Here is a 15824-nt window from a genome sequence, read left to right as displayed (position 1 = left end):
ACGAACACGGAAGGAAACTTTTCTATAAAATATTTTTTTCTACTTAAACTCAATGTTTCAGATTTACAACTGGATATACTGTTACACAGAGGCCATGGCTACATTAGCCCCTGTCTTTCAAAAGGGGGGATGCTAATGAGCCACTTTGGCAGATGCTAATGAGGCACTGCCAGGAATATGCAGCACCTCATTAGCATAATGACGGCTATGCACATTTCGAAAGTGCCGCTTTCAAAACGCACGCAGCTCGTGTAGACAGAGGCCTTCCAAAAGGACCCCCTGGATTTCGAAAGCCTCTTCTTCCTAAAACCAAATGGGCATGAGCAGTGTGCATTTTGAAAGCAGCATTTTTGAAACGCACGGGGCAGCCATTATGCTAATGAGATGCTGCATATTCATAGCAGTGTCTCATTAGCATCTGCCAAAGCAGCTTATTAGCATTCCCCTTTTGAAAGGTGGGAGTTGGTGTAGCCACGGCCAAAACAAGGTATATTCTTGAAAAGTGCTGAGATTGGCAGCATTGGGAGCTAAAAATCTAATGGTAAACCACAGAGCAGATGTAGTGGTGGCAGAAACAACATAACCTTCCCTAATGTCAGATCCCTGCATTGGCATAGAAAATTGCTTGGTCCAGCTATTCAGTCTTTGCACTTCTATCAAATACTGTGCCACAATGTAAATTATGATGGTAATTCTGAGATCTGAAAATCTATTTGGTATGAAAGTCTCAGAGCACTAAGTTTAAGGCTGGTCATACTGTTTCATATAGTAACAGCTTTCAGGGCCTGATTCAACTCCCATTAAAACCAGTGAAAAACCTCCCAAAGAAAGAATCTGGGCTATGGTGGGTGTCGTTTTTCCAGTTGTTTTGCTGATGTATTACAATAGGGTAAGTCATATTGGATTTGGTCCACATTACTGAATTATGTTAGAAAAATAAACATCCCTTTAGCTAAAATTTATTAAATGGACCAATTTACCATTGCTCTAATACCCAGTAGGCACAGTTTTAGTCTTTGTGAATAGTACTCACAAGTTTTAAACTACAGTTCTTTAGTGTAGGGAGCTTTAAATCAATTCTCAGTATAAAATAAAAACATAAAAGTCCAATAGAGTCAGTATGCAATGACAGAGCAAAATATCCATTTTCAGTTTCATACTATTATGAACAGCATACAAAATTATAATTTCTCAGAGGCAGATTTTGGGAGTATGGTCCCATACAGTGTTGCCACTGATCAAGAACTCATTGCTAAGCCTATTACATCAAGAGTCTCAATGTTTATTTAATAACTAAATGGTCCTATTATCCTTTCCTGTAATTGTGCAGCACTGCCATTGAAGTAAATGTGAGTTTAGTTCACAGAATTAAGGAAGGAAAGACCCTTAACTTTAAGATTATTGACAGAACAGCATCAGAAACCTGTAGAGTTGAAACCATTACTAATGTACCATTAACAATTTTAAAGGGACAAAATGTTACGCTAATGCAACTACTATACAATGTTTATTGCAGATGTCACAGAGCTTTCTTAGTAAAAAGTATTCTACCTATTTTTCAACATTACAAACTGAGCAGTTATGCACCTTATACACACACCATTGGGCTCTTTATGAAAAATGTCAATCATTAGAAAGTGATGGAGTGCATCAATATTTTATACCCTTCATCAACTGATTAAGTAGATAATTTATTTAAAATGATGCTGCTTAGTCTTGTCTACATCTACTAGCATACAATGGGAACAGCTAACAATGATCTTTGAAAAAGGTGTGTGCCATCAATGTTTATAAAAATTTTACCTTATCCATAAATCTTACAATCCTAGCTACCAAGTCATGCTATTTAGTGTTTGGATGGCATCAAAACAGTAATGATTGTGGGCCATGTTTACAAAGTTTTGCATTCAATGGCAAAAAAACACAATTTCTTCACATTTTTTTTTCAGAGCAGATCAGAAGCCTACTCCCCATGTGATTCCCAATAACAGTTTGGAGAGGAGCTAATTTTGAGAGAGACTAATTTGTGCATGCAGATATATGACCAGGTTGTTTGTGGCAGTTGTGGGCTTTGCTTAACAGCCCAGGGATACACATGAGCTTTAGACAAATAAGACGTAAACAAGATGCTTCAGGATTTCAGAAAGGGAGGAGTTTTCCAACAGGTCAGATTGGCAGTGACTCCGGCAGGGTTTTGCCTTCCTCTGCAACATGTAGATGTGAGTCACTCATCAGGATTGGCAATATTTCAATTATTTCTAAGGCACTACAGAGGCATTGGGCACTGTTTCACATCAGTTCCTCCTCTTCTGTGCTTATGACATATAATTGGCTAGGTCTCTTATTGGCTATCATACTTGGGTCTAATCTTGTTTGCTGAGTCTCATGTGTGGTTGTTATATAGTGTTAGTAGCCTGTGATATTAAAGGAGGTCAGACTAGATGGCTTGGCACTCTCTCCTGGCCTTAAACTCTGAAAATTGTGACTGTGCTACAAGGAGGTGACATGTAGAAGCAACCTCAGTAAAGAGAAAAAAAAAAAACTATCAGGCCTCATTTCCATCTCACATATCCCCATGTAAATTTAGATCACCTTCTGTAAAATCAGTGGAGTTATATTAAACTAGCAAAAGTAAGGTAAGACTCAAACCCTGGGTGTTAACTTCATTCAATTACATTTATGGTTATGCTGATATTTTCTGAGGTTCTCATTATAAAATCTCCTACAGAGGCATGAAATATCAGTGATGTACTTATTGGATTTGGTTTACAGGGCTTCATTCCTGTCTCATATGTAACAGTTTTACTCCACTCTTACTCATTTGAAGTTAGTCTTTTTTGTTAGTCTTTAAAGTGCTACTTGACTGCTTTTTTATTTCATTTGAAGTTACTTCTGATTTTGAAAATTACTTAAGCATGTATTGAAGTTTAAGAATATTCTAAACCTCACTGATTTCAAACTTAAGAATGTGCTAAGTGCTTTGCTGAATAGTTATGACATTAAGTACATACCTATATGATTTGATAAATCAGGTGCTTCTACCAGTGTGAGAAGAGAATCAGGTCCACATTAATTAAATAATAAAACCTATGAACTAAGCGATAAATATTCAAAGATACTTAAGTGATTTAGGACCACTTATTTAGCTGAGTTACAATAGGATTTGTGCTCCCTAATCTTTTAGACAGTTTTGAAACTCTTTCCTTGAATCAGTTGTTGGTAACTATTTATGAATATTAACAAGACTGACATGCCTTTTAATAGAAATTTGTTTCCTGTAACACTAACATAATTTATAACTTAAACAGCAAAAGAAAGTATCTTGATCTTACAGTAACGGCAAGTAGCCCCCATGTAGCCTGTATTTGTACAGTTGCAGTAGAAGTTGTTCCATGTCTGTGCGCATTCACCACCATGTTCACAATAATTAGGCAAACATCTAAAGGAACAAAAAAGAAACATTCACCTTCGTATAGCATGACATGTACAGCAACCACAGTTACCACAGCCTGGCCTTTATGACAAAGATGATAACCAAGCTGCAAAGATGAGTGTTGTGTGTGGGTGAGAGAGACCTGTAATAAAAAAACACATGAATTTTGTGGTCATATTGCAGGCAGATATAAATAGGACTCTAGGAATGCCAGGGAAAAGGAAGGTCTCCTTTCGCTTTCTCCACTAGACTGCTTCTACAGATGCCAGTAATGCAATAAGAACATGAAAATTAAATATGTATAATTTGTATTGTGGCTACTGGCAAGGCTCTCTGATGAAAGTATGGCATTAATAGACACTCCAATAATAAATTATCATTCATAATTTCCTGGCAAATGTTGTAACTGTAGCATTTTCTTTCATGAGATGTATCATAAAATGCAGCACTTCTTTGGATCATTGACCCTATTACACATCCCTGAGAAGTATAAAATACTTCTTTTTTCAAGAAAGTACAGGAATATAGGTGAATATTTGTGGACCAAACCTGCCAACTAAAGTTTTCTCTTCATACACCTTATAAAGCAGCCCATGAACGTTTGTGATCTAATAAACTTGTTAGTCTTTAAGGTGCCACATGAATTCTCATTGACCTACTGTAGTTATTTCATATTCTAAGTATTGGCACATTCTCATACCTCAGATCCTACAATGTGGTAATATAGATGGCTAATTCTCCTTTCAGTTGCTTGAGTGAAAACCTGGAAAAATTCCATTATTTCAGTGGAATTACTTTTCATTTACAATGACACAACAAAGAAGAAAATTTGGCCTTAGCTGTTCAATGGTGACTGCATGACTATCCACCAATTTAAAGTACAATTTGCTACATATGATCTGGGGACAGGAAGGAATGATACAATCTTTTCACAATATCTTAATTTAGAAAGATGCTGAGTAGGAGACTTCATGACTCACTTGATTGTTATTCAAAATGTTTAAGAAGGGTTTACTGCTAAGGGTAACACTAGCAACAATATTAACAAACAAAAAGAGCTTAAAAACTCTTTCACGATACCTCAGTGTTATTTTTCAACACATTAAATCAACTTAGAGAAGTATTAGTTTAGTGGTGTGAGAAATGCCTCAGTGTGCTAGTCTGTCTGTGAATATTCAGATTTCCACATCCACAACAGTTTATTATTTTTTAACCCAATCTTTTCTATATATCTAGAGAAAAAAATGATAAGAGAGATGTCAAAATTTCCAGAAAAATTGAGTCACGTAATGAAATCTAATTCCACTGATTTCACCACAGTTACCAAAGAATACAATCTAAAGAGCTGGCTGCTGTCTTCTACCTCATTTGCACAATATTTTTCCACAGCTCAGCTCTTCAGGATGAGTTCACAATTAACTGCAATATAATTTGAGTGATTCTGACTTGGTGTATAAAAATAATCTTTATAAACTTGAGATGAATTATTCTTATACTAAATAGCTGTTATTGGAAGGAATTGCTCTTGCAGAACAAATGTGAGAGTAAACGTATTTAGAGCTACCCTAATGATATGGTGTAAAGAGGTGACAAAGTCACCAGCTCTATTATACACACATATACTAACAGTCAAACTCATAAGCCATTTCTATAATTGCCACTTAGAACTTTTTTTCTCCATCCTGTCGGTTGTTTCCCACCTTTACTGATAAATACATAATTATTATCTATGATTATTGAAAATATGAAGTGATTGATATGACTGCCATTGACTCCACTTCTATATCAATTTATCTTTTCAATAGTTTTCACAAGATCAAAAACTTGGGTGAAATTAAAAATGTTTAATGAAACCAGGTTTCATAAGTAGAAACCGTTTAAGTTACAATTAAAACTTTTTAACACTGTATTTTAGATCCTCCTTTCCTGGCAGATTTCATGAAACAAAGTAGCTACTAAATGACTCAAAAGATAGCCATATACATTATCTAGTTTACTGCAACCTGAACTGAACTTAGATCAACAGTAGTCCTCTTTATGAAGAAACACATCTTAGTAATCCTTTTCCATTCATGCTGATCCAAAACATAGCTAATTTCTAAATAAATTACAATGCTCTGTTTATTCCAAAAACATAAGAAAGAGAGTATATCAGGCATTTGCCATATGGTACTTGGTAGCATACTTCTTAAGCACATGACATTTACAGATGATTTGTAACTTGAAAACTAAAGCAATAGACCAAAGATAATTAAAAGTTAACATTCAAAACAACACACTGAACCGGAACACAAATACATCTTTTTCAAAGAAAGACTGTAGAGATTTGCACAGCAGTAATATATTAAAGAGTCTTTCCAGAACACACTACTTACTAAGTTTGTAAATTGTGTGGAAAAAATACAAAGGTATAACAGTCAACTTTAGAAACCATTATTTTAAATATATTTGTTGGCTTTCCACTGCTGTAGAACTTACATCTCCATTTGAATCATTCGGGCTATGTCTACACTAGCCACCGCCCTTAGAAAGGGGGATGCTAATGAGACACTTTGGCAGATGCTAATGAGGCACTGACATGAATATGCAGTGCCTCATTAGCATGATGCTGGCCATAGTGATTTGAAAGTGCCACTTTCGAATTGCATGCCACTCACGTAGATGGGGGCCTTTCAAAAGGACCCCCCAGTCTTTGAGAGCCTTATTCCTATTTGTTTTTTGGCATAAGGGGCTTTCGAAGACTGAGGGATCCTTTCAAAGACCCTCATCTACTTGGGCAGCGCGTGATTTGAAAGTGGAACTTTCGAATTGCTGTGACTGGTATTATGCTCATGAGGTGCTGCATATTCATGGAAGCACCTCATTAGCATCTGCTGAAGTGTCTCATTAGCATCCCCCTTTCAAAAGGCGGTGGCTAATGTAGACATAATCTTGATGTCATTTTCTGCTGCCAAGTTACCATGGGTAATAATCTTCTGGGGGCCACCTTACTTCTCCAGGACTTATGTGATTACGACAGACGCACTCGACATTCTCTCCTCAGAGACTGTGTCTGCACTAGAGAGTTTTGTCGACTTCTGTCAACATAATTCAGGAAGTATCTACACACATAAAACATTCTGGCGACAGCATCTTCAAAGAACTCTGCATTTGTCTAGACCGTGTTATCCCTCAAAAAACTAAGGAATAACATTTCTGGGCTATGTCTACACTAGCCCAAGACTTCGAAATGGCCATGCAAATGGCCATTTTGAAGTTTACTAATGAAGCACTGAAATACATATTCAGCGCCTCATTAGAATGTCGGCAGCTGCAGCACTTCGAAATTGATGCAGCTCACCACCACGCGGCTCATCCAGATGGGGCTCCTTTTTGAAAGGACCCCACCAACTTTGAAATCCCTTTATTCCTATCTGTCGTCAGAGTTGCCACCAGCGTGGTGCTCTGCTCTCTCTCCAATGCTGGTACCACTCGGCTGCGTGTGTGTGTTCCCTCTGTGTGCTTCCCCAGCTCTGCAGATAGCTGACACAGCAGACCCAAGGAGAACCCCCAATGACCACAGAGTCTAGTAAGGTGCGAAGGCACGTTGGCCAGGTTTATTGCCGTATTGGATACAATAGTAGTTCCCTGTAGATTTCTTAGTCTAAGTCAGGGCATACTACAAATATGCACCCACGGTCAATGGACTCGGCTCAGTCAGTGGCGGGACTTTCCACTGCCCCCTCAGCCAGACCCAGACCACATCCCAGGATTACATTCTTATACACAGGTACAAACAACTTACACATCACTCATGACGTATTGAGGTACACCCCTTCTACGTAGTTAGGTGCCGCCTCCCCCTTTGTACATGTTGGTTTGAACAAAACAACTCTATCCATCATATTACCCTTTTGCCCCTGTCACTGGGATGTATTGGCCTGTTCTTTCTTATCTGTGGGATGTTCCAGGGTAGGGAGTTCTGGTACCATGTACCTGCCATACTACCCTTTTGCCTCTGTCATTGGGATGGATTGGCCTATTCTTTATCTGTGCAATGTTCCGGGGTAGGGAGTTCTGGTACAACGTATCTACTTCAATATGCTAGGTAGATATGTTTATGCACCAGTAACCCTCTTCTTGCCAACTTCTGTGAGCAACGCATTCCTTTAGCTCACAGCTGCACTTTGCTTTCTGTTAGCAAAGTCTTGACCATTACTTTGATTCAGGCCTAAGGCCTCATACTGGGCCTGTACTTACTACACTATCTGCTGTTAGGAATAAGGGGATTTTGAAGTTGCCAGGGTCCTTTTGCAAAGGAGTCCAGTCTGGACAAGCTGCGCGGTGGCAAGCCGCTTCAATTTCGAAGTAACACAGCTGCCGGCATTCTAATGAGGTGCTGAATATGTATTTCAGTGCTTCATTAGTAAACTTCGAAATGGCCATACAAATGGCCATTTCAAAGTTTTGGGCTAGTGTAGACATAGCCCTGGTGACAGAGTTCTGTCAACAAAAGTGCAGTGTAGACACTACTGTTGACAGAAGGGGCTTCCGGTTCAAAGGGCAGCTCTGTTGGCAAAGCTTTCAGCCAGCTGTTCTGTCAACAGAGGGCAGGGTAGTTTGACTGCTGTCCATCAACAGACTGCATTTCTCTGTCGATCTGCTTTTGTGTGTAGATGAACTCTGTCAACAGAGTTTTTGTCGACAAAACTCTGTCAACAGACATTACTGTTGACAGATGCTTCTTGTGTAGACATAGGCAGAGTGAATGTACTAACTTTGTAAGACATTTGAACTGACATGCTGTCTTTTAAAACTATTTTGGAGAAGCTTTATGTATAATTAGCATTTAATAAACATGATAAGAAATTGATATAGCAATACAGAGAAAGGACACAAAGGAGAAATAGTTGAAGAAAAATATTTGTATATCCAGGGGGGTCATAGAAGTCACATATACCTGTAAAACCATTAAAAGAGGAGAGTGAAGGAGCAAGTCAAGAGCTATGAGTAAGAGTAACAGGGCAAATTTTAAGTGAGGGATTGGACAGACTAAGAAAAAATACTAACAATTAATAATCAGAGTCAATTACATGAAAACTAAATGAATAGCCAGAGACTGAAAAAACATGGCCAATTGCCTAAGCAGGAAATTATTGATCAAGAGACCACCCACCAGATTAGTATGATGAATTCTTTGGGGTCTTTTCTATTCCACATGCATGGTAAACCACTATGGAAAAAGAAATCCTTAGACCTGCTTCAGGACACCATTTCCTTAGGAGAAGCAGCCCAGACTACACTAGCTGCAGAAGTCCCTGAGAGGCAGATGGCAGCAGAAGGTTACAGCACAGAGCCACTGATGTCAGGTCAGACAGTGACATGGTGGAGTGAATAGCAGCAAAATGAATGACAGTAGTAATGTGAATGATGGCACAGCAGAGGCAGCGACAGAGTGAACAGTGGAATTATGAGCCGTTATTCATCACTCCCCTTGGGTGAGAGGGAAATGCATGTGAAAACACACTCTAGATCTTTGCTGACAAAGGATAGCTGTGAGCAGGGTGCAATGGAGGAAGAGGGGAGTGGTGTATTCAAGGGACATCTGTTTGTTGGGCATATCTAAACTGCATAGTTGTGTTAATAAACTTTTAGAAAGTTTGCTGATTACCAGGAGCTAGAGTCCAAGATGTGACAAAGAAACTTTCACAAATCATCAAACTTGTATTATGACCCCTTCCTATTTCTCCATGTAGGAACCAATCACTCAGCAAAGAACAACCTTGAGCAGATCGCTGTGGAAGGAAGACCAAAGAATATCAAGCACACGTGGTGTTCATGTCCATCCTCCCTGTTGAAGGAAGGGGTCCAGGTGGAGATTGTTCAAGCATGGAAGTAAATGCATGGTTGTGCAGGTGGTGTCAGAGAGAGGGATTTGTTTTCTTCGACCATGGGATTCTGTTTCAAGAATGAGGATTGCTAGGAAGTGACAGAATCCACTTAATAAAGAGAGGAAAGAACATATTTGCAGGCAGGTTTGGAAACCTAGTTTGGAGGGCTTTAAACTAGGTTCATCAGGAGATGGTGACATAAGCCCTGAGGTAAGCGGGGAAGGAAGAAGGTACAACAAAGAAGGACCACTCATTTGAAAGGGCAAGGTAGGCCAATCATCTTATTAGCTAAGGTCTTTGTACACAAACGCAAGAAGTGTGTGAAATAAACAGGAAGAATTAGAGGCCCTGACACAGTCAAAGAAGTATGAGGTGATTGAAATAATAGAGACTTGCGGAATGACTCACATAACTGGAGCACTGTCATGGAAGCATATAAACTGCTTAGGAAGGACAGGCAGGGGAGAAAAAGAGGAGTTGCGATTTATGTGAGAGAGCAATATGATTCCTCAAAGCTCCAGTATATGGAGGGAGAAAGGCCAGTTGAGTGTCTTTTGGTTAAACTTAGAAGCATCAAAAACAGAGGTGTTGTTGAATTTGGTGTCTGTTATAAGCCACCAGATCAGGTAGATGTGATAGACGAGGATTTCTTCAGAAAACTAAGAGAAGCTATCATATCACAAAAACAAGAAGTCCTGTGGCACCTTATAGACTAACAGAAATTTTGGAGCACAAGCTTTTGTGGGCAAAGACCCACTTTAGACATTGAAATAGTCTATTTCGATGAATAACGTCTACACATCCTCCAGGGCTGGCAACATCGACGTTCAAGTTCGACGTTGGGCAGCACCACATCGAAATAGGCGCTGCGAGGGAACGTCTACACGCCAAAGTAGCACACATCGAAATAAGGGTGCCAGGAACAGCTGCAGACAGGGTCACAGGGTGGACTCAACAGCAAGCCGCTCCCTTAAAGGGCCCCTCCCAGACACAGTTGCACTAAACAACACAAGATCCACAGAGCCGACAACTGGTTGCAGACCCTGTGCATGCAGCATGGATCCCTAGCTGCGGCAGCAGCAGCAGCAGCCAGAAGCCCTGGGCTAAGGGCTGCTGCACACGATGACCATAGAGCCCCGCAGGGGCTGGAGAGAGAGCGTCTCTCAACCCCTCAGCTGATGGCCACCATGGTGGACCCCGCTATTTCGATGTTGCGGGACGCAGATCGTCTACATGTGCCCTACTTCGACATTCAACTTCGAAGTAGGGCGCTATTCCCATCCCCTCATGGGGTTAGCGACTTCGATGTCTCGCCGCCTAACGTCGATTTCAACTTCGAAAGAGCGCCCAAAACGTGTAGCCGTGACGGGCGCTATTTCGAAGTTGGCGCCGCTACTTCGAAGTAGCGTGCACGTGTAGACACGGCCCACAGGCCCTGGTTCGCATGGGAGACTTTAACCATCCAGATATTTGTTAGGAGACCAATACAGCACCACACAGAAAATCCAGGAAGTTTTTGGAGAATGTTGGGGTTAACTTTGTGGTAGTTCAGTAGTAGTTCAGTAGGCATCCTTCAGTCGGCATAAACTATGGATCACGCCCTTTAAAGTTTCAATTGAGGACTTCATTTACAGTGTCTATTGTGACTATGAAGACCCACACAAGAGTGACAGTCGTTGCTGCATCACTTGCAGATGTAGTGGGTGTCTGGTAAGTCCTTATTGTGCTTTCTGTGTGCTCTCTTCTCCTCTGCTAGCTGTCTGATCTTCATCTCGCCCTTCTGAAGGCTCTGGTGTAACCCCTGCCTCCATCTGCTGTGGTTGTCTGCTAATTCTTCCTAGTTGTCCAGCTTGATGTCTACCTGTCTGAGATCTCTCTTGCAGACATCTTTGTAGCGCAACTGGGGGCGTCCGGGAGGTCTTTTGCCAGAGGCTAGCTCACCATACAGGATGTCTTTTGGAATCCTTCCATCGTTCATCCTGTGGACGTGGCCAAGCAAGCGGAGTCGACGCTGCCTGAGGAGGGTGTGCATGGTAGGGATTCCAGCTTGCTCAAGGATGGTGGTGTTGCTCACTCTGTCCTTCCATGATATTCCAAGGATGAGCCTGAGGCAGCGCAAGTGGAAGACGTTCAGCCTCTTTTCCTGACGGGCATACAGGGTCCAAGTCTTGCTGCCATAAAGGAGGGTGCTGAGGATGCAGGCTCTGTAGACTTGCATTTTGGTGTGAGTGTACAGATTGTTGTTATTCCACACTCTTGCTGAGTCTGGACAGAGTTGTGGCCACTTTTCTGATCCTCCTATTTAGCTCAGTGTCCAATGACAGGGTGTCAGTGATGGTGGACCCGAGGTAAACGAACTCGTGGACGTCCTCTAACGTATAGTTGTCAATGCTGATTGATGGGGATTCAGCAACATCCTGACCGAGTATGTTTGTCTTCTTTAGGCTGATGATAAGCCCAAAGTCCTTGCACACTTTGGAGAACTGATCCAGCAGTTTTTGAAGCTGGTCTTCAGTGTGAGACACTACAGCAGTATAGTCTGTGAACAGCATGTCTCTGATAAGGACTTCCTGCACCTTAGACTTAGCTTTCAGCCTTGCAAGATTAAACAGTTTCCCATCAGATCTTGTGTGCAGCACGATGCCCTCTGTTGAAGACCCAAAGGCATGCTTCAGGAGGAGTGCGAAGAAGATCCCAAACAATGTCGGAGCAATCATGCATCCTTGTTTGACGCCGCTCCTGATTCTGAAAGCATCCGATAATGCACCGTCATATTGGATGGTTCTTCTCATGTCTTCATGGAATGACTGGATCATCTTGAGTAACCGTGGAGGACAGGCTATCTTGTGGAGCAGTTTGAACAGACCATCCCTGCTGACCAAGTCAAAGGCCTTGGTCAGGTCGATGAAGGCTATGTACAGTGGCTTCCTCTGCTCCCTGCACTTCTCCTGCAGCTGCCTTAGAGAGAAGACCATGTCAACGATAGACCTCTCTGCACAGAATCCTCACTGTGATTCAGGGTACACCCTCTCAGTAATCTTCTGGAGTCTGCCAAGGATGACGCGAGCGAACAGTTTACCAGTGACACTTAGGAGGGAGATTGCACGGTAGTTGTTGCAGTCGCTTCTGTCTCCTTTGTTCTTATACAACGTTACAATGTTAGTGTCATGCATATCCTGTGAAACCTCACTCTCTTTCCAGCACAGGCACAGTCGCTCATGTAGGGGTTCCAGGAGTGTGTCTGTGGCACTTTTGATTACCTCTGGTGGTATACCATCCTGACCAGGGGCCTTTCCTGCTGAAATGCTGTCGATGGCTCTCTTCAGTTCATCCACAGTCAGTTCTTGATCCAGTTCGTCCATTACTGGTAGGAGCTCGACAGCATCGAGGGCTGTGTCAACCATAACGTTCTCACGTGAGTACAGCTCGGAGTAGTGCTCAACCCAGCACTCCATCTGTTTGGCTTTGTCAGCAATGACTTCACCAGATTTGGATTTCAGAGGTGCCATCTTGTTCTGGGTGGGTCCTAATGACTTCCTCATACCCTCGCACATTCCTCTGAGATTACCAAAGTCAGCACAGGTCTGGATGCTGCTGCATAGCTGGAGCCAGTGGTTGTTGGCACAGCGCCTGGCTGTCTGCTGTACTGTTCTTCTGGCCTCTCTAAGTGCTTGCTGGGTACTCTGGCTCTTTGAGCGTTTGTACTCCAGGAGTGCAGCGCGCTTCTTTTCAATGACTGGAATCATCTCATCAGAGTTGGCTTCAAACCAGTCGTTCATGTTTCTAGCTCTTCTTCCAAACACCGACAAGGCCGTGTTGTAAACTGTATCCCTCAGATGTTGCCATTTGGATGTCGCATCGGCGCCCCCAGGGCCGCTGCACAGATTTTCCTGGAGGGTCTCTCTGAACTTTTCAGCTTTCTCCGAGTTTGCCATCTTTCTGGCACCAATGCGGGGCCTTCCAGCAGGTTTAGAGGGGTAGAGCTTCTTGGGTCTCAGCTTGAGCTTGGAGCAAACTAGCGAGTGATCTGTATCACAGTCAGCACTATGATAGCTGCGTGTCAGAAAGACATTTTTGAGGTTATTACGCCTAGTGATGACCACATCTAGTTGATGCCAGTGCTTCGAGAGTGGGTGTCTCCATGACACTCTGTGCTGTGGCTTCGTTCGGAAGAACGTGTTTGTGATGCACAGATTGTGGTACGTGCACAGTTCAAGGAGACGCTGCCCATTGTCATTCATTTTTCCCACACCGAAGTGTCCTAAGCAGGAAGGCCATGAAGCCCAATCAGCTCCAACTCTTGCATTGAAGTCACCCAAGATGTACAGTTGTTCACGAGCAGGTATGTGTGCTACGGCAGCACTAAGCACGTCATAGAACTTGTTTTTTACGTCTGGTGTGGCATACAAGGTTGGAGCATAAGCGCTGATCAGGTGGACAGGACGAGCGCAAGTTTGAAGCGTGATCCGAAGAAGTCTTTCTGATCCGCCCATGACTAAATCCACCATTTGTAGAAGGGTGTTTCTGACAGCAAAGCCAACACCATGCTGTCTGGGTTCTTCTTGGGCTTTACCCTGCCAGAAAAAGGTGTAGTCCTTTTCCTTTAGAGATCCCAAATCTGCGAGTCGCGTCTCTTGCAGTGCAGCGATATCAGCTCAGAGCCTCTTCAGTTCCTCGTTGATGACAGCGGTCTTTCGGGTGTCAGTGATGGCCTGAAGATCTTCAGTCAAGCCGGTCAGCATGGTCCACACTTTCCAGCAAGGAAGCTTAAATTGTTGATGTTTCTCATTTCGTGTTGTTTTTCTTATTGGTTTGCCTGGTGCTCAAATTTCAGTCACTTGTCAGGTTCAGGAACCTTAAGCCTCACGCACCCAGCAAGGCAGGTGAACTGTGGCGGGACAGTACCCTATTGGCTGGGGACTGCCCAGCTTGAGGCGGGCGGTGACTGTCCAGTGAGATGAGAGGATCTCTCCCACCGTCGAAGGCAACCCCTGGCGCTCGTTCTCTACACCAATCGAGCAAGAGCTTATAACCGGTATCTGTTGCCTCCCGTGTTGATGCAACGCTGTTCAGCGATGCCAGAGTACCTCTCCAGGCGCGAGCCTGGGCACTTATTATGGAGACAATGGGCTGCCCAGACACCAGTGTCCCCCTCTCAGCTTTACTGATATAGTCCAAAGGAAAGGATAACCTCCACGTCTGGTACCAGCTCAGCTTCAGGAGTTGCCGGGACAGTGCCAGAAGTTGACACCGAACCGCCTTTGGACTCCACTCTGGATTTTCTGTCAGGGTTTACTCCCTTAGCCTTTCTCCTTCCCAGGATAACCCACAAAGCAGTGGGGTGTAGAGAATGTGGTTAAGGATCCCACTACTTCATACCTCCCTGTCACCACGAGTCACCATAGCTCCCTGTGGAGCAATGACCTCATATCCCCAGGACCCTCCTCCCCACCTTTCACCACCCCTCCCCCCAGCTACCATCACCATAGGACCCTCCCCAACCCACTACCCCCATCTGCTCCCATGTCCACCCTCCTCACTGCACTGGACCCTCTCCCCCCAGCTGCTCTCAGTGCCCCCAGGTCCACCTTCCCCCATCGCTCTTGAGGCTCTTCTTTTCAGAGACCCCTTTTCCTAATAGTGCTGCCTACTTCGTGGTACAAGTGCTGAAGGAACCAACCAGGTGAAATGTGTAGCTTGACCTGCTGCTCACAAACAGGGAAGAACGAGTGGGTGACATAGAAGTGGGTGGCAACCTGGGCTGCAGTTATAATAAAATGGTAGATTTCAGGATTCTGACAAAACGAAGAAAGAAGAGCAGTAAAATACAGACCCTTGATTTCAGAAGGGTGGACTTCAATTCCCACAGAGAACTGATGGGCAGGATCCCCTGGGAAGCTAGTATGAAGGGGAAAGGTGTTTAGGAGAACTGGTGGTATTTTAAAGAGGTCTTATTGGCTATGTCTATACTAGCCAAAAACTTCAAAATGGCCATGCAAATGGCCATTTTGAAGTTTACTAATGAAGTGCTGAAATACATATTCAGCACCTCATTAGCATGCGGGCGGCCGCAGCACTTTGAAATTGACGCAGCTTGCCACCGCGTGGCTTGTCCAGATGGGCTCTTTTTCGAAAGGACCCAGCCTACTTCTAAGTAGCCAGGGTCCTTTCGAAAAGGAGCCCCGTCTGGATGAGCCATGCGGCAGTGAGCCGTGTCAATTTCAAAGTGCCGCGGCCGCCCGCATGCTAATGAGGCGCTGAATATGTATTTCAGCGCTTCATTAGTAAACTTCAAAATGGCCATTTCGAAGTTTTTGGCTAGTGTAGACATGGCCATTGAAGGCACAGGAACAAAACATCCCAATATGAGGTAAGAAAAGCAAACATGGTAGGCAACCAGCTTGGCTTACAAGGGCAATCCTTGATGAGCTCAAACTGAAAAAGGAAGCATATAAGAAGCGGAAACTTGGACAGATGACAAAGGAGGAGTATAAATATATTGCTGGAGAGTGCTGGTGGTG

General features: G+C 43.1%; 1 protein-coding gene across 1 annotated transcript in view; it reads right to left on the bottom strand.

Annotated features, from left to right (window-relative positions):
• CNTNAP4 (contactin associated protein family member 4) overlaps positions 1–15824 on the bottom strand; it is a 488087-nt gene that overhangs the window by 117181 nt on the left and 355082 nt on the right. Inside the window, exon 11 of the mRNA XM_074994161.1 lies at positions 3333–3439. Coding sequence (XP_074850262.1) covers positions 3333–3439 — 107 coding nt within the window. The remainder of the gene's footprint in view (positions 1–3332; positions 3440–15824) is intronic.

This window comes from Carettochelys insculpta, chromosome 5 (assembly GCF_033958435.1).
Source record: "Carettochelys insculpta isolate YL-2023 chromosome 5, ASM3395843v1, whole genome shotgun sequence".
Lineage (NCBI taxonomy): Eukaryota > Metazoa > Chordata > Testudines > Carettochelyidae > Carettochelys > Carettochelys insculpta.
This window is presented reverse-complemented; position numbering and strand designations above follow the sequence as displayed.